Here is a 23,729-nt window from a genome sequence, read left to right as displayed (position 1 = left end):
AAAAATAAATATAATAATATTTTTTCTTAAAATAATTTTATTGATCTATCAAAATAATTATATAGGATGCTCAAATAAGCAATACTGTAAAGAATTTTGCCATTCCATAAGTCATTAAAAATTCACATTATTTTAATGATTTGACAAAATATTTGCATTTAGCTAAATTTTTATATTTATTAATATTTTTCAGCAAAATCGTTTTTTTACATTTTTTTACATTTTTGCAAATATAATATATATTAGAATATTTTTAGATATATTTTTGAATAAATATTTTAACGTTGTCTTCACCTGATTTTTAAACTAACTGTATATTTTTAAGGATTGCAAAGTACGATATTTTCGTATGATGCAGAAAAACAGTATAAAAAACATTAACGTGTTATGAATGATTATACTTGATATTTGTAACTACGTTAATAATGCTATTAAAGCGATCGACAAATGAAATCCACCGCGGAATGAAATATTCAGGTTCGGGAGGACTAGAAAGAGAACTTTTTCGCTCCTCTTCCTCTTTCTGACAAATTAATTTATTTGATCGCTCACCAAATTGCGATTCTATTCCATCTGTTCGGTGTGAGAGAGGGATCGCCGGTAAAATAAAATCGATCCGATATCGAGCCGATATCCAAGCTGCATGAGTAATTGTTTTGGGCTTTATGCGTTTTTTCTCAATACATCCAATCGCATAACAACGGGAAATAACGTAACACTGTAAAACTTTCACGACAGAAGCATAAAACTGAAAGCTTTTGATTTTATTTTCTTGTTATTTTTCTTACAATAATATGTACGATAGCATGAAGATTAAAGCATGTACTTCATGACAAAGGCTACATTAACGTTATCGCTCGCGATAACGTTCGCAAAAGATTGCGGACAATCGTTCGCTATATTTGTTTCTGTCGGACAAAAAGACCGCCAGCTACAATGACACTTTTTAAAGTTCTCAAACAGGTGAATCACTCGCGAGATTTCGTTCGACGACCTCGCCGCACAAAGACCTTCTTGAAATAACGAAGAAATCCGCCGACGAAGTGATGAGACACGAAAACCAGCGCACCCCAGTTAGATCACAACTGTCGGTCGTTAACTTCGTTATCGGTCGCTAAACTGATCAACGTCTCAAGAAAGCTCATTATATATTTATGAAATCGCTGCAAGTTTGGGACAGTAAAGAAAATTGGATTCGCATATGCTTTGAGTAAATCTCACTATGAATCTATATAAAGAGATATGTTCACCAATCTAAGATTAATCTTTAATTAAGTATGGAAGAAACGGTTTGTTGAATCTACAGCAAGATACAGATCTGAAAATAATTGTGTTTGTATCATTAAAATCATTATGCAAAATATTACTTAAACTGATTCCAAATGTGTTAAAACTTTGGGGCATCAAAGCATATTTAAGCATTCTTATTTTAATGATCCAACAAAATATTTTCAGATTTGTATCTAGCTAAATTTTTTAATACTTTAGCAAAATTATTCTTTCCATGAATAGATTTAATTTTTTTAATAGTTCATTCTTTTACTCTTGAAGTATATCTTCTTTTTAGAATAATTCGTGATAGACAGAACGTTTCATAATTCATAATTTCGATGTAATACGGTCTCGTGAATTGACTTTGCTTTCACGAATATTTTGTACAATTACGACACTCGAAATTTGTCTCTATCAGCAATTTATTTTTTACTTAAAACGGACATTGCCTCTTTTCGGCAATACTGTCCCTCCTTTTCCCTCAGTTTCCGGTGACGAAGTCACCGGCGAGTGCGTGTATGCGTACGCATAGAAGCGGTCTCCGTCGTCGGGTCGTCGGGATTTCGAATGAATAAACATTGTCTAAACCGCGATAGTGGGTCCCCGGGGGCGCGTTGCGCCCCCGCTCTCCTCTCACCACCCAATGTATCATTTCACGGTCGTTCCGCTCCAAAATTCGTGACTCCACTTCCGCCTACTACGTTCAGTGCACTCCCGCGGCAGCGGGTGCGTTGACCCTTTTCGAAGGTCGTCGTACCTTTCTACGTTCGTGACTCGCTTGGCTTCGTGGATCGACCTTAATCTCTCGCCGGTTCGCGACGGCTCGTTCACCTCTTTTTTTCTCCCCTCTCTTTCCCTCTCTTTTCCTCCGGCTATTCGAAGAAGCTCGATGATGTAATTACCGTTCTCAAACGCTAATTTTCGCAGGTGAATCGAATCGAAAATGCTCGTCAAAAAACCCGCGTCAATGATGGTTAATACGAGAACTTTTGTCTGATTGAAAATTTTGTGTCATGGAAATATTAATTATTTTACCTTTATCTTCCTTTTGTGGAATTTAATTCTTTATTTGTAGATTGTTTTCTTGACTTATACGAAAATCGAAATTGTATTAGAGTGTCGTCAAGTAATTAGAAATTAATTAATTTATTTGTGTATATTTAATACAGGCAATATATGTTGAAATATTTATGTGAGTTTTCAAACTTCCATGCTTTGCAAATATCATTGTACATAAATAAATTAAATTGTAATACAAGGACATCATTAATGAAGATATTAATTATAATCGACCCCTCAGTCGCGCGCGCGTTCTTTTTTTTTTCTTCATTATCATTATTATTATTATTATTATTATTACGTGATGTGTATTATTTTATTCTTTGCACCAACTTTGTATCAACTTTTTTATATCTTTATAAAAGATTTAATCTCAAGACAAATAAATTCATATTTATCTACTTGTACATTACATTTTCTTCACTAAATTAAAAATTTGCAAAAATGTCGGAACTTCCGCTATTTTTTGCTCCTTCGATTCGACTAGCGCGAAATCATAGTGATGGCGCAACGAACATATCTGACCGGTCGGACATATACGTGAATGGGACTTGAAGAGACGACACTCGAGATAATGGGCCCGTTTTGGCCGCTCATCGACAGCCTCGTTTATTTTGTCGAGTCCCGGTCCATAAATGTGTCGTGCAAATCTACACGAGAGCCAGCCGTCTCGTGCGAACGAATCGATTTAGCGTGCCATAATGAAGTTAACGATTTCGACCTGATTAGTACGAGAGATTTGTCATTCTCGTCTATCTTATATAAAATCTTATATAAAACCGATATAAAACATGAATATTCGAAATAAACAGCTGCTAAATAATTAATCTCGGTAATACAATATATAACAATTAATTTACAATACAACAGTAATAATAAAATATAAAAATTAACGGTAGTTATTGCAATATATAATGATAAATCATAAAATTGCCAATTGCTCTATAATTTAGAAATATCCGCAATTCCATTTCTTTATTTGATTTCTATTTTGTTGTGAAATTTTATCAATTCAACGTAATTGTATACATCGATTTTTATTTATAGAAATTAATATTTTCACTTAAATCTGTATTTACATTTATCTATGTCGTATGCTATTTTCTATATTGATACGCGAGTGTGAGCATCGCAAATCGCGGAATCGTTTTCACTCTCGCCCTCTTTTCTTTCCCCTTCAAAAACGGGGAATTACTTTATCTGTCTGGGCAGATGATATGGCACACGACTGAAAATGGGATTTCGGCAGCATCAGATGTGCTTTCTATATATATATATATATATATATTTTTTTTATATATATATATATAGAGAGAGAGAGAGAGAGAGAGAGAGAGAGAGAGAGAGAGAGGTGTGCGTGCGTGCGTGCGTGCGTGCGTGTGCGTGCGTGCGTGTGTGTGTGTGTGTGTGTGTGTGTGTGTGTACACACACATACACACACATCTCCCTTCGAATTTCGTGAATCGGAATCGTCGGTTTTGCGGTAACGACAACATTCAACAATGAAATCGAACCTGTAGCCGTAAACGGACTAATTGCTGGGATAATAATTATTCTGGGATCTCTGGCCTAGGGCTGGGAGAGGCTGATGCAAGGGAAGAGGGGTTTAAATCATCGTTCGCTTGTGTTTCCGGGGTTATTATCGATGCAAGTTTGCGGACATTATTTAGCTGATTATTTGCCAATGTATATTCTCTCGAATCTCTTCTCTTAAATTGATATCGAAATCGATTGATGCTTTTTCCATTTTATTTTCTTTTAATTTCGAATCGTATTTATAATTGGAATATATAATGATATCTGAATGCTTTAACTTTAAACGTAACTCGAGTTTCTTCCTCTTCTCGCTTTGTGTTTTCATATAATTCTTTATGAGTTTAAAATATTTTATTATACGTATTAGAGAGTAAATAAATGAAATAGCTGACTGTATATAAATAAATGTATGTGAAAAGTAGAAAAATAAAGAGAGAAAGTAAAATGAAGTAAATATGACGAAGCAAAAGAAAAAGAAAGTGATTTATTGTCTGAAATAACTGTGCTTGTTAGCTATAATGATTATAACAAGATACCTATTCAATCATTTTTTTCTTGTATAAACACGTAACGATATTAATAAATGTAATACAATAATTACTGAAATTTGATTATTGCAATAATTATTACAATAAATATTATCATATGTCTCAATAGTAATAAAAATGCTCTTTTCTGATAATAGAAAGATTCAGGTTTTGCTATAAATATTTTGCAGTATTTCAAGATGATTCCCAAGAATAAGTTCACGATAACGTCAAAATGATGTCAAAATTATGTCATTTTGATATTATCGTGATTTGTTGTTTTGCTTGCTTGGGTTATTAGCATCGCTATTATTAAATTGATAATAATTTATAATATTACAATTTTTAAAGCTTTTTAATTTAGGATTGCGTTTCAAATCAAACAATAATCAATGAATAATTTACAAAACTGATAAGTGTGTATAAAATTTACATAGAAATACTTTTGAGCATTAAAATTTACTTTGAACAAGACTTCTTTCGCTTATTTGTGTTACTGACATATTTCTTTCTTGTCAAAATATATTATTTTTAGTAATTACATTGATTGTTGACAAGATATAAGAATATATTTATAAATTTTCGTGTTGTTTCTATGATTTCCAGGGCTGTCACGGATCCGAGGGATGGTAGGAGAGTAGCCTTAAAAAAACTGCCGAATGTCTTTCAAAGTCTCGTAAGCAGCAAGCGAGTCTTCAGGGAGCTGAAAATGCTTTGCTTCTTCAAACACGATAACGTGAGTAATATTATTGCGTCAAACATGTGTATATGTGATCAATGAACAAACATAGAAAAAGACAGAAAAATTTCGATAGAAACTAGCATGAAAATAAAAAAAGTTGTAATTCTATCGATAATAAATGAAGTTGATATCGAATCTATATTTAGCTTTCAAATATTTTACATTTTATAATGATTGTTTATTATACATTATAATTATTATAATAATTGTATGTAATTTCCTGAAAATTTTTTTATTGTACAATAATAAAATTAAATTTTTTAAAACATTTTTTTAAATAGAACCTTTTTAACATTCAAGAACTTAATATATGTTATTTAAATGTTACTGTTTATGACATTTTATAAAAATTATTTAACAGTTACTATTGTGATAATAAAGTGTGATAATAATAGCTGTTTTGTTTTATATATCTCGTTGTAAACAAACATACTATTTGGCATATATATTTTTTACATTGAATACCTGGACGAACATTCAAGATGAATCGTATATAAACTGCATGATAGGGTCTCGGAAATTTCCGCGTTTTATTTCCCCAAGGACGAGGTTGTGTTGTCCTCCTCCTCGTAGTCGTCTTCTGCCTGCTGGATTCTACTTTTTGTATGAGAAAAGCAGGATCAATCGCGCTCTTTCTGTCTTTCGGCCAGTCAAAGGACGGGGCACTCAATCTCTTCCTGTCTCTTTTGCAGGTCCTTTCCGCGCTGGATATCCTTCAGCCGCCGCATCTGGACTTCTTCCAAGAGATGTATCCTTTTCTAAACGCTTGTACTCAAGGACACACTGAAGATAAATCTTAGCATTGAGATTTCTGGACAGGTGAATTCTCCTTTCGACAAAGGTCGAGTATTTTCTTTTTTTTTGTCCTTCTTGCTTGTTCTCTCACGGTTTTCTCGAATCTCGGAATTGTGATCGAGACAAATGCGATAATTTCCCGAAGTAAAACTAATTTGATCTGAATCTAATTAATTTTCTCGATTTTAATCTAAAGTTTTCGAATTGTCTTTAACCTCCGTTGTGTTTGCGATGTTTCGATAGGGCGTCTCGGAAGTATTTCCAGTCTCCGCGGATTTTCCTGGATTCTCGTGGAAGTGTCACTCTCTCACGCAACGCTCGATCTCTCGGAATGAGTGTCTTGAACGACACGGAAACTTTTAATCGCCAAGCAATTAAAACTCGCGCAGATCACGAACACGATTCTCTTCTAGTCGCTTTCCAGAAAAATTCTTAAGAAAGATAGAACTCCTCCATCTTCTACTATTATTATTGGAAAAATCCTATTTTCTAATCCATACGTAAAAAAAAAATCTTCTTATTTTTCTCTCTTTATTATTTTCTTATATCAATGAGACTTCGAAAAAATTAATGAAGGATTAAAAAAGATTGTTTCCGTAAAGGAAGCTTTTCGCTAAAATAAAATATCACGTTAATACTTGAAAATTGTATTTCTCGAAAAATCATTCTATGAAAAAAACTCGTCTTTCGTAAAAGTAGTAGATATTACGAGATAATTTTCCGGTCGACAGCCAAGCAGGAAGTTATTTCAGTAGCCAGGACAAAGTTCTTACGGGATTACTTTACTCGACTCTGCGAGCGTCATTCAGCGTGGTCGCATGATCGATCGATCAATGAGACCTTAAGTGAACGGGATCTTTTGAGTTAATTTCGATCGACATAGCGTGAGCGATAAATCAGTTTTCTCACGCACATGTTTTTCTTCCTCCTCCTTTTCTATCTTCTTTTTCTGGAAAGGTCCTGTTCGCGCTCTGTCGCGTCTTAAGACGCTGCTGGACTTCTTTCTTGTTTAAGTTACCCAGTTGATGCCTCGCGATCATCCTTTTTTATTTTTCCTTTTCTTTTATTTTCTTTTACTTACTTAAATTTGTCCTGGTTTTTCATAATTCATAAGATCTATAAAATATTTTTCGTAGACGTGCACATGCACTTTTTATTGAGCTTTGGATTTGACAAGAGAAAGAATAGCTAGAAAAAAATATAAATGAAATAAATTAAAATAAATTGGATTACTCTAGGTTAGAGTTACTCCCAGAGTTGGCTAGTCACTAGATAATCGATGCGTACACGTAATTAAATAAATAGATAAATCCGTGAATAAACAAGTGGATAACCGACGTAATAAATGATACCATAAATCCATCAATAAACAGACAAACGAATGAATGTTAATAAACGAACTACGACAGTCACGCAGATCGATCAGTTTTTTGCAGCGGGAACGACATTAATTGCGCTGACAAATAAATAATCGAGGCGTAATTGCACGCGCGAAACCTTCATCGATGGACCACCGCTGACTTTTTACCTCCTCTCCTCTCATTGTCCTTCCTACGATTTAATTCTGCAGTCTCCGCTGCGATCGATTCTAATTTCGTCCGCATGAAAAATTCAGAGCGGCTCCCCGACGTCAGAGAGAGTTTTAGAGGGCGAGGGAAGGGGCCAGCATCGAATGAGACCACCTAATTTCTAATTAAGGAGCGACTCCCGATTAGCTTGCGTAGCCACGAACACAGAAATCGCCGGCGACCACAGTACCAATGGAACTGCGAGAAAGAGGAGGGGAGAAGCGAAAGGGATTATCAGTGATGTTGCCAACCCTCCTGTAGCTAATATTGCATTTGCATCGCAATTGCGCCATTGCCTTGTCATCAATCTCCTATGTGTGTGTATATGTGTGTGTGTGTGTGTGTGTGTGTGTGTGTGTGTGTGTGTGTGTGTGTGTGTGTGTGTGTGTGTGTGTGTGTGTGTGTGTGTGTGTGTGTCTCTTCGCCTATAAATGTCATATCATTTCACATTTTATTTCTTTTTATCAGGGATGACTTACTTCTTATCAGAGATGACAAAGGTTATTGCCATCCCTGCATCTTATATAATCCTAATCTTATCATTTTTATTTCATTTTAAACTTCTTCAGGAGATGGAAATTTCTCGTTAGACTGCGCCTAATCCAGCTCGTATTAAAACTAAAACGGCGTAAAACGGAAAAATGAAAAAAGAAAAGACAAAAATGCTCGAAATTACACGCGAAAATTGATAGCGAGAACGCGGGTCATTTTCTTAAAATGAATGGTCGCGATCGCGTTCCGGCGTTCTTCGTCAGATTCCTGGTTGCTTATTCAGGATAGCGCTCGCGGTTCCGGGTTATAGTTTTTAATTGTTGATCGGGACGACAATTCCGTTTCTGCAGATCGGGTGGAGGCGGTTTCCATCCGGGACGGACGGTGAACGTCATGAATACGCCATGGCGCGCCCGGGATGAGTTCGCTCGATGGTAATCACGTGTATTATTAATGCGTAAGCCGCAGCGCGCCATTGATACGTCGATAGTGCGCCATTAGCAGCGGCTGCGGTCGCCGACTGTACGCCGCTCATCCTCGCATTGCCATTTACAATGTCGCATGTAACTGATAACTATAACTTCCTCGTAATATCGCCCGGTTACAACATCACCCCCGCAACATCACTCCGATTCACGTGCTCGTTCTTAATTTCCATGAGATCGAATGCAATAATGTCCCTTCTTACTCAGCGATATCGTTGCGATGTAATTTTAATTATGGATCACACGACGTGTAACGACGTGAAACAAACTAATATAATCGTATGCGTTTAATATATTATGATAACGTAATGTATTAAATTAATTGACATCAATAATTCGTATTGTAACAGTAAATGCATAATTTACCTCAAATTATATAATATCGCAACTGTATCAATTAATATTATTGCTAACGCGTCATTATCTTCAATGAAATATCTTGTTGCAATAGTGAGGATCTCTTTTCTTACATTGAAAAATATTTGCTAAGTCTTATATATTTCTTTGAATAGTACTACATAAGTAAACAATAACTTATAAATATTTATTCAATACACTGAAAAAAAATATAGTCAATTTTAATAAATATTTAGTTGAATACTGCCGTTAAATATAAAAGATAAATATATATTTATTTGATACAAAAAATGTTAATTTGATTTAACAATTATTTTTTTTTTATTGAACAAATATTTATTTACTGTAAATGTTTAGTTGGCAATATTGAACTAAATATTTATTAAAATTAACTATATTTTTTTCTCAGTGTAGTTAAATCAAATTAATGGTATTTATGTCGAACAAATATATATGTTTACATTTAGTAAATATATATTTGGAACTATTCGAACACATATTTATTAAAATTTAGTATTTTTTTTTCAATATATGCTATGCAATTCGTCCGTTCTGAAAAACACATTAGTTCAATCAGAAACGTAATTGTCGCTTCAATAAACAATTAAATAAACGCTGTCATTTTTCACTGATTAGATGCGCGCAAGAGGAAGCTTGAAAGCCGGATGTTCTCGCAATTAACTACATTTCCCACATTCTGACGTAAAATCGCCCGAAGCGATCGCAATCGATTTCATTCGCAAGAGAGGTGCATAGGCGGTTGCATCCGTTGCATCGATGTGGCTGGAGAATAACGTGGGTTCGATTACGCATTAACAACGTAATTTTTTCACCGTATACGACGCAATGTGATATGAACGAAAGAGAAGAAGGCCCGCACATGACATTCTCGATCGCCGACATCCGCCCATATCGCATTGAGAAAAATGATATGATAAGCAAAAATTTTACCTTTCATCGAGCTCGTTGTCATACATGTGCTTAACGAGCGTGGGATCATTACAATGATTAGATCGTTGGATATATCGAGATTGAATCCTTTTGAATTTTATACAATTTCTACCGAGTGTTTAATCCTCCTCCAGCCATGTGAAATTTTGCATTTTCCATCAATCTAGATTTTTGAGCGTGTACATTTTTATATTGATCTGGACTGTATAAGAATCTGAAATTTTTGCATACTTGTGAAAGCTTCAACGAGTTTTTACTATGTTATAAAAGTCAGATTTTACTTATTTTTTACAGATTTAAATTCATCTATCAGAATTTTACAAATATCGACTGTATCTTCAAAATCCGACTTGGCCAGTGGAGGGTTAATTTTAACTTTCCGTCTACAATTTAGATTTTTTTTTGTCCAACCCAAGTTTTTTACGAGTCTTTCAAACAATATGGAAAAATTCAGAGTTACTTTCAACATCTCTGTTACATTGGCAAAATACTTTTCAATTCAAATATTGAAACCTTTCTTTACTAAAAATTGAAATTTGAGCAAAAAAAAATAAGGATGAAATTTGAGAGTGAAATTTTGCTTGGGTTACAAAAAACTCGAATTACAGACGAAGAATTAAGAAGAATGGCTTCGTTTCGCTGTGGGATGTACGTAATGCTTTAATCTCGATTGTCATCAAATATCCGCGTTACTATTGAGAATAAAAAGAAAATCGGATCTCTCTCTGCAATTAGAGAATCGCGAGTTGACGATAGCGTGACTTTTCCTCACGATTCCACCATCACTCTTTCGGCTCGCGGGAAAACCTGAGCTTTTCCTCAGGTTTGAACTCGGAGATTTAATTGCACGCGAGACTGGTTACGTTGAGCTCGAGTTTGACGGTTTGATCTAAGTTCTCGGTGGCCGCAAACTAATTTCGCTTCATCCCTCCTTTTGCAGGGCCTCTTTGTCTTCCGAGTCAACAAGTCCGTGTGCAGAGGAACTCGCTCTTCCTGAAATACGCATAGAAACTCTCTCTCGTATATCTCCAGATTCGTGTTTTCACGTAATTATTAAGGCCGACCTTAATAATTAATCAACGCGTATTTCCGATATTGCATTTCTCGCTTCCGCATTAATCCAAGACCCATCATTTGTTATTTTTTCAAATTCCGTTACGGCATCCAGTCCTTTGAAAAAAATAAATTTGCAATCTATATTATTTATTATTTATTATTTTTCATTTATTATTTTTATGCCTTTATCTTTCGGGATATAATCAATTTATTATTTAACCCATATATTCAACGTAGTTGAGTATGAGTATTATAAATATTTAAATGTAATAATACCGCAGATACTTTTTTTTAATAGATATTGAAAAAGACAGAGTTTATCATTTTTTAATAATAATAAATTAAATGTAAATATCTATCATGTAAATATCTATCATGTAAATATCTATAATGGATTAACGAAATAATTGAATAATTGCATCGAATAATTTTTATAATATTTAAAAATTTATTTTGGATCACCTTTTTTAATTATGGCAACTAGTATTGAAAAAATTGAGTATCTTCACAAACAAAATGTTTTTTTTATATAAACAATTTTTTATATAAACAATTATTCTCGTATATCACGATTTACATGAAATACAATTGAACGATAAAAACTCTCTTTGCCTCTTTCACGATTCTACAGGATGGGAATGTAGTGCTACGTTTTTTCAACGATTAATATTAGCTGTGCCATTACATTCAGCCACCTACTCTTTTTAATCCATTAACGACACGCTATACTCGCGCGTGGCCGTTGTTATGTTAATGTTCCGACATTTTTCATGGTATCTAACGTGTTCAATCGATGTTACGTTCGCGGGAAACAATTTTAACTGCAAGCGAATATCTTTGCGTGGTTTTTTGTTAGTATATTGGAAAGTATTTTACTACTTCGATAAATTCAAATCTCTTGTTTAATTAAAAACATCTGTATGTTGTAACTTGAAAGAAAGCAAAAGAAAAAGATTTTAAGATATATAAAATATATTAATTTGTATTATAAAACTATAACGAAATATAGGAAGAAAAGTGAAAATTAATACTTAATGATGTAAAATATAAATAAAAACATAATATATAACATTAATAAATAATAAATAATAAATAAGAATGTCATATTAAAAGCAAATTTATTTATATTTATAATGAAAAATCTCGTGAAATCTTGTGAATGTAAACGTTCAATTTTTGCTTTATTTGAAAACATTTTTCTTCAACATTTTGCGTGCACTTCAAAATTATCATAAAGATATTTTAGAAAAATATTACTCTTTACATCCTCGCTATTTTGTTATTCAATTATCTTAAAAAGTTCAGATTATATATATTTAAATCTTAGACTACTCTATATTTTACATTAAATATATCTTCTATGTATACTTTGATATCTTTCTGAGAAATTTTGTAGAAGCTCGGTGTTTTGAGCATTTATGCTATTCCACGACGTCTCGAGTTTCCAATGCGCGTCGACGGTTGCATCACATTGCACACGCACCACGACCTCCCACGTTTTGCTCGATAGAATACGCGGCGGGAAATCGCCGAGGAAAATCGGAGGCGAGCGAATGAGCGAGCGAGCGAGCGAGTGAGCAGGCGATTGCGGGTGAAAACGAAAAACGCCTCTCATCGACCTGGATAGGTTCCGGCGTGGAAAAAGAGTTTCCGGCGGGAACGATACGCGCTCGAACGAGACTCAACTCCGCTCCGCTCGCATCTCACATTGTCTCTTTACGATAATCACAAAATTCGCTGTCTCTATCTCTCTTCATATTTTAAAAACATTGTTCTATTTCTCAGATTTTACGCGAATTTTCTGTTATTTTTCAGTAGAAATAAATGAACGATGACAAATATAAAGTTTGAATAATACCTCAGAAATACTAATCCGTACAATACAGATTGTTCCAGCGATATTACAGTAACGTTGCAAACTTTACAACAATATTCCTGCAAGTTTATGTGTTGTGTGAGGAGTCTCGTTACATCGCGACGTTCACATATTGTATATTTATATAACACTCCGGAATACTGATCCGTATAACACAGATTATTCCAGCGACATTACATTGCAGCAGCATTGCAATGTTTCGGCAATATTGCAGTAACATTACAAACGTTGCAACAATATTGCTGTAAATTTATGTGTGACGAGTCTCGTTACATCGCGACGTTCACGTCGTGCAAATTAACCGGATGTCTTCGGTGCGTTTCGCACGTTATCGACTGCCGATGTCAATTCGTGATCGGTGATGTCAGCTGTCATCGTCGATTATCGCCTTACGCGAAGATTCAGCTTGCGTGCAATTAACTCGACGGCACGGTGACAGGTGACAATGTTTCTGTTCCTTGCGATATCGGGGGATCAGTTTATGCTATTTATTAACGAATGGATATCCGGCGGAGCGCGCGGAGGCGTCTTCCTATCTCTTTCCCTTGCCGGAAAAACGCGAATCATATGCGTGGGCACATGCGGTTTCCCACGCCGTTATGCACTTGCGAAAGAGAAGGGACTACTCTGACGTGTTGGAAATTACATTGGAAAGTGGGGAAGAGAGACAGAAATCCGTCCTCAAAATTTCTATTTTTGCATAATTTCTATTTTTAATTTATATTGAGAAAAGATTCAATTTCTCGATGAACTCGAATGTTGAGATAATATAACATGTTATTTATTAGATATAAATTATCTATTCTGCGCGTGCGCATAAGTCGACTATAACGTTACAGAAAGATATAAAAAAATCTGTATTAAAAAAAAAAAATCTTGATTAAAAGAAAATTCCGAATTTAAGCGAAACGCTAGAAGTTTATGCGATATTCAACATTCTTTTTGACGTTTTTTTCCATCTAACATGGGATGTGAATAATTTTCTATCTCTCCCTTGATAATCCCTTTTTACGCGAGTATTCCCTTTGAGTATCGATGCGCGGTATTTAGAACGTGTGCTATTAATGAGGGCACTTTGTAACATGCACTACATGATGTTAAATGATAAAACTATGTATGCAAATATTGCGAATAAAAACGACATCAGTCTTTTTCATTAATTTCATATATAATTACATTTATTAATTATTCCGATGATACAAATCGAGTTTTGTTGATTCAATTTATTTCCGTAGAGATAAGAGGAAAGAGAGAGAAATTAATAAATGAATCATTTTGGGAAGTTGAGCTTGCTGGAAAGAGAGGATTGAAGAAAATTTTTCCCGACTCGATTCAGACAATTTATTTTTTTTTTAAATAAACGGCTCGGGGCTGCTGACGTATCTTTTTTCGTCGTCTCGTCTGGAATATCTCGACCATCGACGAGTAGGAGAGGCTATCGCGACGCTGAAAGAGAGAGAAAGAGAAAAGCAGGACTTTATTGATTATCTGTGATCAGATGTTGTGAACGATGCTTAAGGCGTCGTCGGGACTAGCTGAGGACTATATATGTATATTGTATTTTAAAGATCAGGAACCAAATTTATTCGATCTAATGAAATAGAAATTATTTTTCATACACGACTTTTAGGTGTAATCGACATAAAGAGAAATCAAGAGAAACTTTCCGTTCGATCCGATTTTGCTAAAATATTTCAAAATTTTGCTAAATGCAGATCTAAAAATAATTTCATTGGATTATAAAAATAATCATGTAGGAGACGCTCAAGCTAATTGCTATAGAGTGCCAAATTATTTGCAGCATCATGCTTGAATTTCCTACATAATTATTTTGATTGTTTAACATAATATTTTCAAATCTGTATCTAATTACATTTTTAAATACTCAGCAAAATAATTCTTTCCATATAACGTTCATTTTTTAACATTAATTATGAAGTATGTTAAATGGAACTTGTTAAAAGTAAAAGAATGAACAATGAACAACGAATAATGTAATGTAGGACGTTCACGATAATTTGACCGGATCTGAGGTACGAAAAGTTCGTTTATCGCGTCTCATATTTCCGAGATTGATCGCAGTTTCCTTTCACTTCTTCGAGGCGTATTGAATATCATGCTCTGTGGATATCGATTTGAAGTTTTTGATCGGTCTGTTGAGGGTCCTTTGTTCGCAGCCATTCGTTTCTTTCCATTTCCCCTTTCTTTTTCCCGCTACGTACATAAAATTTTATCGAATAGCTGTCATCTCCAGTATAATCATTAGATAGAATTCGGTTACACGAACGAGAGAAAGACAGAAAGAGATAATTAGCTCTGAATAATCAGCTAATTAGAAATCGTTATTTGCTGACCAAATAAGAAGTTCAACTTTTCTGCGGTGATGTAGGTAGTATACAGTATTTTTTCGTTTCTCTTACTTTTCATCTGAACGCTCTTATTTCGTGATTATTACAGAAGTAGCAAATTCGTTTTACCAATATAATGGACTGAAAACTTCACGAGATGATGATTTTATGTGCTAAAATTGTATAATCCGACGTAGAAAGTCACAACAGCTAATTTTACAAATTTAGAGATTTTATTAAGAAGCGAGACTTATCAAAAAACGAAGAGAATAACAGTTTTTAACGACGTTTATTATTTCCTATAAAAAAATTTCTACTTTAGAGTATAATGTGACTTCTCCGAATACAACTAAACTTAAACAGTCGAAATAATTTTTCTATCATCTCGTTTTAATTTAAATCCTATTTTTTGTATTTTTACTTTAATCTCTGGTGCTGCTAGAAACAAAGGGACCAACTTTTGCGCTGCAGCATGTACTCTCACGAAAAACGAGGTTGGTCGCATTTCCCGAACGGGTTTTGCTCGGTCAAAAATAGAAAGAAATATAGAGAATCGTTACTTTAGATCTGTTCGCGTTTTTACGATATTACGCGAAATGTCCCGATTCGATTTCCAATATATATCGATGTTCTGACGAAACAAGTATACTGGCGGAGATTCTGCGGCTTCAACGACACTTTTAATTTAGAGGCCTTGAGCTCGGCGCATCGCGAGGGATTTATCGTCGACGTCCTTTTCTCAAATATAGATATTCTAACGCGAAAATCGACGTGAGTTTCTAACTCTGACGAAATGGCAATTGAATGGGACATGCGAAACAGTTTTTCTCGTCGCGTTTTGCTCACGCTAAATATATATCGCGACTCGAAATTTATACCGGGTGTCTGCATTGTGGATTCTCGACGAGATTCATCGTGAAAGTATTTAAATATATGCAAAATCGAGAGCGAGCACGTGATTCCCCGGGGAACGAGTCGGAAGGAAAAGTCGCGGAAACTTATTTTGTATGCGCTTCTCCCAGTTTTTAAACGGAGTGTGTTAACGTCGCAGGTATAATTAATCGCTCACTGCTACCCGTTTGCGCAAAACAATCAAAATTATTTTCTCAAAATTATTTTAAATATTATGTTAAAAATTATATTATCTTAGAAATTATTATTACCTACCTGAATTTGGAATATAAATAATATGCGTTTACATGTATAGATGCTCATCCAAATTATAAGTTTTCATTGTACAGCAAAATTTGCTTTTAAAACAATTTAAGATATTAATTATTTAATGAACCTGCTTCGTTAACACAGAAAAGTATCTATTTTTAATTATAATTAAACACATTTTAATTATAATAGTACATATTTTAATTAAAATAATCCAAATTTTATTGATTTAAGTTATTTATTGATTTAAGTAGTCTCATTTTAAATAATTTCAAATTAAATTAAACATTAATTTATAATTTAAAATTAAATATTAAATATTAATTATTTAGAGATTACATATATATTTTTTAAATTAATTATATTAAAAAAAAATTTTTTTTTTATCATTTTCTATGAAGTCATTCGAAAAACCGATCCTGAAAATAAATTTTCATTCACAACATGTCGCAAACTCTTCTTCAAATTGACGCAGCTTAAGTTCGCGCCTTTTTTAAGCAGCGCCAGAGAGCAGCATCGCAAGAGTTCTTTCTCTTTCTCTCTAGAAGTTCCAAAGTCGTTCGCGCGAGTCGAGTTCGAACTCGGTTGACCGGTCAAACAAGCCGGATCAGCCTTGTTCGAACACCTCGAAGTCTAAGTCTTCATCATCCTCATCCTTATCTTCGTTGTCACATTGAATAGTCACTTCTTTGTCATCCAGTTTAGTAAATAATCTGAAAGGGTATTACCGGTATACATTCCTGGCAGATGCAAAAACTCGAGAGTCCGATGTAATCCGATACTCCTGTTCGATTCTTGTTCGATAGTGAATTTTAATTTACAATCCAGACACGAAGATGAAAGCGTAAGGTTTCGATCAATAACACAATATCTACTAAAGTTTATGCCAAGAAAAAAATTAACTCTAAAATTCCGATTTTATTTTTATAATTATTTGAATTTGTTATTAAAAAATATTATAGTAGAGAGATAAGACGCATTTCTATCGTCCTTCTCATAATCTCTTATAACACGTCATGAATTTCACTGCTTATTCGCGAGATAGGACTCCTAGCGAATTCGCACATCCAGAGTCCTCCAGATTCTTCTTCCTTGGACCGGTATCGGATAAGAACGACGAGGAGGGAAGGAAGAGAGATAGGAAGGGTACGGAAGGAAAGGGAAGATGGTAGAAAACGGCAGGATACTCGATTTCCTTCGCGCTCGCTGGTTCGGCGCGGCGCGGAGCAGAGAGCTGGGAGAGAGATGATGCTAGGGGCAACTCTCGCTTTGTCCAGGAACCGGTCGACGTGCCTACCAGGAGGCAGGCAGGCAGGCAGGCAAGCAGGCAGGCAGGCAGGCAGGCAGGCAGGCAGGCAGGCAAGCAGGCAGGCACGCATCGATCCGCCAATCGTGCGGCGGTGCCTTAAGCATACTGCACAATGCCGACAATGACAAGAGCTTTCGGGGGAAGTGTCGTACGTGATCCACCTCTTTGTACTTTCTATTATTCGTCGCAATACTTTAATATGTCCTTACGTGGAATAATATTTACACACGTATCATTTCTATCGCATTGTCAATTTTTTTTGCAGTAGATTTTTCATTATTAATTTGAAATTTATTTTTTTTCTTCACGGAAGTGTTCTAGACACCAATGACATTGGTATTGAATTTCGAGGAAATTGACGCATCAAATATTTCTATCCTGAGAGAAATATCCCAAGTCAACCCTTCTAATCTGATCTCTAAAGTTCTGGAAATGTATCTGGCGCGCAAAGTCGCCTTCGGCTATTGTTTCTCGTCTCTCGCATTCTCACCTTTATGATGTATCATAGATATCACAAAAAGATCTTTTTCTACTCTTGATAGTTGGGGAAATTTTTATGTTTTTAGTTAAAAGAAGAAAATCGTGAGAAAGGATCGCGTGAGAATTATATAAAAAAGAAAAATTAGAGTTATTTTGTCTAATTTTTATCTATTCTAATGTTTAACTATATAACAAAGAATGTTTTAATTCGAACTTGAATACTCGTTGAATACAATTACAATAGGGAGAAAATATTTTTTTTTTTTTTTTCGTTTTAATCGATGACAGAGAGAGAGACTTGAAAGAAAGCAGGAGTCGAAATTTACTCTTCTCAGCATTCATAACATGATTTTCCTGGTGAGATCTCGCGGTTGTTTGTGTCGGAAGGCTTGCACGGCCATCAATCATGGTCCTGAAACAGCAATAGAGACGTTACGACGTAGTGAAGAGATATCGTATTCCTGTAAACGCAAAGTTCAATTCGAAATGGAGCACACTCGTCGAGATAAATCGTCTCTTGCTATACGGATTTCTTTTTACGTGGCAAAAGATACGAAATCTTATGTTCCTTTAGATGAAGTTGCTCTGATAAGCAATATATTGTAAACTTTTTATATTTGATTTCGGATAACGCTCACGTTAGAATCTTTCACGCATAAAGTCTTTCATTTCTTTAAATAAAATATCTTCATATTAGACAAATGGATCTTTTATACATGAAAAATATACAGTTATTTATTTGTTAAATGAGAAATTTTATATCAAATTATATAATTCTATCATAAGATGCACAGAAGATAAGGAATAAGAGATACTGATAAGGAATAACTTTTTATTTTTTATCGCGAAATTTATATTTCATAAAATTTTGAAGTGTGTTTTTTTTTAATCATTCAGATATGAAGCGTAAAAAGCAAAATGTTATATATCATTTTTTAAATTTTTTAGGAGAAAGAAAAAACTTATTCTCTTGAAAACTAACTTTAAAAATTCCTCGTAAAATTACCGGAATAGCTAAAAGATATGAGCAATCAATCTCTGCAAACATTTTTAATTAAGTTATTTTAATTTTTATCGTTTAAAAAATCGTGTTAAAATTATTAAAATTTTAAAACATTATAAATCTAAGTAAATATATGCAAGCTAAAACATTGTGTATGTCCAAGTAAAAGTATCAATTCCACAATGAATTTACAACATTTTGAGTTGTACGTCACCCTCTTTTCTTTGCTCGTAGCAGCACTTTTTACAGATAGTATGTGGTAGAACACAACACTTGCAAGCTATTCATAGAATAAAACACATTTTCACAATTTTGGCACTAACAACGTTTTGCCGTGGCTTGTCTCATATATTTATAATGACTGCCAAAAGTTTTCGACTAAGTATTTTATTGTATAACAAATCTTAATAAATAAAGAGATCTAATCGAATACTTATGTTCTAATATTTAAAATATCGTATTTTTAAGTTGATTATAACAAGAATTTTATTAACTTAGAAAACAGATTGACAAAAATTATCGTAAAATTATATATTAGCCAAAAAATTTTGGCAGTCACTGCCAAAATTTTATAATGAAAACAACTTCTATTACTCGTAATTCGAAAACTTTTCAACGTTTCTATGTCAAAGTAAATAAGTAAATTACTCTTTTTCGTATATTCGTCGTCATTATATAGCTTTTGTAGTTACGGTATATCCAGTGTATCCTTCTCGACGCTTCAATTATCAAACGGTAATTATGCGTCACGAACACTATGGACTCCACAGTACCCTATCCCACTTCGCATCGCGAAATCGAAACGTCGAGCTTCTGATAATTCAAAGGGGCCGATGTGTTTCGCTCTCCAGTCTTTGATCGCGATCGATCGGAGCTTCAGCTTGGTTGCACGCTGTTAGAAATGGCACAACTCTCAATACTCACTTTTAGACAATAGATAATTTGACGTGGCAGAAGGCACGAGGATAATTTTGTCTTGTGTCTACGACATTGAGGTACGAAGTCACAAAATTTACAACCGTTTCAAATCTTGGTTTCAGGTTCTCTTTCAAAGCCAGTTTGAGTTCTCGCAATCTCTCTTTCTTTCTTTCCTTTCCCTCTCTCCTTCTTCCTCTCTCTCTCTCTCTTTCTCCCTCTCTCTCTCTCTCTCTCTCTCTCTCTCTCTCTCTCTCGACTTGCATACCGCGTACAGGTTCGCGGCAGGGCAGCCTCTACCTGCATTCCAATCTACCCGGTCGACCTCATTCCGCCATTATACTATTTCGTTCGGTCTCTCGACTATCTCGCGTTCCTTCAAATATCGTCTCCTGCGCGTTTGTTCGCGCGAGAGTGAGTTTTCGGAACCGAATTATGTCACACGACGTCGCGTCCTGTCCCTGACATTGCACTTCCAATTCGAAGTTTGTTCCTTCGATATTTCCGCGGCATTCTCGGCTACCACAAACATAATTCAGTTTTGTATCTGTGATTATTAACATTTATTAACATTTGAGAAGAAAATAATTATCGGTATAAAATACAAACATCGTTAGTCGCGAGGTCACTTAAATAAATTAAATTAGTTTGAATTTTTTTAATGATGCTAGTTTTTATATTGAAAGAGAAAGAAAGAAGATTTCTATTGCGATAAGGATTAACTAACTCTTCGTAAGCACATATAGAAGAACTGCGGAATTCTTGTTTATTTTTCTAAGAAAACTGTAGAACTAGACTTAAAAAATAGAATTCGTTCTAACTTCACAGATCCATATAAATTTGGATTGCGAAGTTAATGTGCCTTTCTATTAAATAAAATAATGGCAGTTCAAACAGCACTCTCTCATTCTCTCTTTTCATAGTTCTACAATTCCTTATAAAAATAAAAAAAAGTTCTGCAATTTTTGTCTACTCCGTAGACACATTGGGTCGTTTTTATCTAGCCTAATTTGTTTACTGTTTTAGATTTCAAAAAATCCAAAAAGATTCAGGATTACGTTTTTACCTCTCTGTTACATTACTAGATAATTATTTAATTCAAATGTTAAAACCTTTATTTAATAAAAATTGAAATTGATGCTAAGAAATTTTAGAGTGAAATTTCGCTTGGATAAAAAAAAAAGTCTTTTAATGAGACCATCGAAGAAACGCTAAATTTCAACTATTAACTTTTGGTAGATGTGTTTTTTTAAATAACCTCGATATTAATTTGTCCGATATTGTTCATTTTGTAAGTAAAGTCTTCCGGTAGCGATTGGCCATTCTGTGTAATGGATCCACTCTCTCTGTCTCCTGGCATTATGACATCGACAATCGTATTCATTATGACCGATTCGATCACTGTCAGCAGCAGACAAGTAGATACCATCGAGAACTGTATATCGATATTCATTATCTATTACGTTATCCTGATCGGGTGCTCGGTCATTCGCCAAATGCATTCGTATACGTCATAAATCAACTGCTGCGAAAATATTAACTCTCTCGACCGCACACGTGACACGGATATTTCACGATGAAGCGATCGCACGCGTGTTACTTTACACCGCGTTACAGCGCGATTGCAGTTTTACTTTGGACGTTGATGGATCGGAATAACTCGATGACGGATTATTCGCTCGGTGGCTGTTGTTTCGATAAAAATTTTTCCTTTTCAGAAGACCGGCCGATCATTATTATTTTAATCCGCGACAATTAAATAGACAGTGAAATATTATTCGAGTAGTAAAGAAATATAAAATCATTCAGCAATGAAGAGAATATATGTACAATAATAACAATGATAAGACAAATATTATCCATGATGTTCATGACAAACATCGATAAAGTAATTATTAACTATGAGATAAAATTACAACCCGATTAAATTTGCTTTAATATATTAATTAATGTCCCAATTAATATATCCTGAAAACATCGCAGACATATAATTTGATATTTTATTTGAAATATTAAATTTAAAATTTACATCGTGTAAATGAATATTTTCATTTTATTTATTTATAGATATTTAAGCTTTTCAAAAATAAATTACAATTCTTTCACCAAAGTTTAAGATCTACGTTCGTATTTACGTTCGTATTACGTTCGTAACATTATCGAAAACATTCACATTTAGTGTATCAAAAATAAAATTATTAAATGAGTTAAATAAAGTCATCACTTGTGAGATTAGAAACCTGTTCTACGGTATCTGCGATATAACGACACAGAGAGGAGAATCACCTGTTAATTGCTGGTATATGTGCGACATAACTGAACATAATACAAGCTATGATAATCGATAAATTCCTTAATGAGCCAATAGATACGTGATCACCGAACTGCTTCAGAGCGACTTGCACAAGATCATCGTGAGCCCACAGCATCTCAGCCCGGACCACATCAAGGTCTTCCTTTATCAGATCCTACGAGGTGAGTTACAGCAGCTTTAACATATCACGTTCTTTTTATTGCGCGTGTAGTGATACGGATGGGAATTTTTTAAAACGAAGAAGCCAAAGAGTACAAAGGTATATCACGATGTGCTTTTAAAATTTACAGCAGCGTATTTTAGCGTAACAATATACTTATGTGCTTATATAGATATTTATTACGTTATATTATAATTTTTTATACAGAATGATGCATTTTTAATGTCAATCTTAAATTAAATATAGTGAAAAAGTGCAATGTAGACGGATAACTAGTAGGTCAGCTCGATTAAAACATAATGCGCGTATTCTTGTCAGGAAATGAAAACCTATAAAAAAAACGAAGGTATGAAGGGATGAGAAAGTTCGAAGTTAGAGCTCTCGGGACGGCGAAGATGCCGGTCCAGTCTCTTTTGACGATCTCTCAGGAATCGTTGAGGTCGAGATTTCGAGATAGTCTACCAGGTAACAGGAGGAGAAAAGGTGGCGAACAGGATATGGGGGTTGGATGCAAGAAACGAGATGAGAATGGCGAAGGACGAGGGAAAAGTCGGCGGTTGTAAAAATCCACGAGCGGCATATTGCCTCCGTCGCCGCGTCGTCGTCGGGCGATGGTTAGATAGGGGGTGGCGGAATGGAGGAGGCTGGATGTCAGTGGGAGTAGTGGGGGCGGGAGAACTGGGATAAACAGGATCGTTTCTATTCATCCCTCGGGATCATCCCGGGATCTCGACGCTCCTATATCGTCCTTACATTGTCTGGCTTGCCGAATTACTCGTTTCTTCCCCCTCTTCTCCATCGTTCTGTCTCTTTCTGGACTTGAAAAATGTTCATTCGCCCTTTTCGTAATTCTCATTTGTCTTTTTCTCTTGGTCGCTACCGTCACTATTTTCCTCCTTTCATAAAAAAAGCAACGTTATTCTCTCGCGACTCATTTTTTCATGTGATTGAAATTTGATTTGTTCAATAAAAAAATTACATAAAATTTAAAGATTCATATTCATATCAGGAATTCTTATAAAAATTGTGTTAGTGATATTATTGTTAAAATTTAACGCGACAATGTTACATGAAGGACCAACGCAATAAGACAAGTATAATATTTACAATTTTATTCTCCCTCTGTAGAGATATGAAAAACTTGAGATTCTTCTATGCGTTAGAAGTTGCATATTGCACCGTTGAGCGTAATTTTAATCAAAGGCACAACGCGCGTGATTACATTTCATGGATGCGGAATTTTATTAGAAAACTGCCGTCCCTTTGTATTCCCTGCAAGCACGATTTGGCTATCCAAAAACGCGAGATAAACATCTCTCTCAT

General features: G+C 34.6%; 1 protein-coding gene across 1 annotated transcript in view; it reads left to right on the top strand.

The window, feature by feature from the left end:
• LOC108693064 (serine/threonine-protein kinase NLK) overlaps positions 1 to 23,729 on the top strand; it is an 87,702-nt gene that overhangs the window by 40,269 nt on the left and 23,704 nt on the right. Inside the window, exons 2-4 of the mRNA XM_018201735.1 lie at positions 5,001 to 5,130; positions 5,829 to 5,884; positions 22,301 to 22,407. Coding sequence (XP_018057224.1) covers positions 5,001 to 5,130; positions 5,829 to 5,884; positions 22,301 to 22,407 — 293 coding nt within the window. The remainder of the gene's footprint in view (positions 1 to 5,000; positions 5,131 to 5,828; positions 5,885 to 22,300; positions 22,408 to 23,729) is intronic.

The sequence above is a fragment of the Atta colombica genome, unplaced genomic scaffold (genome assembly GCF_001594045.1).
Source record: "Atta colombica isolate Treedump-2 unplaced genomic scaffold, Acol1.0 scaffold88, whole genome shotgun sequence".
NCBI lineage: Eukaryota > Metazoa > Arthropoda > Insecta > Hymenoptera > Formicidae > Atta > Atta colombica.
Note: the sequence above shows the minus strand (reverse complement) of the source record. Positions and strands in the feature narration are given on the sequence as shown.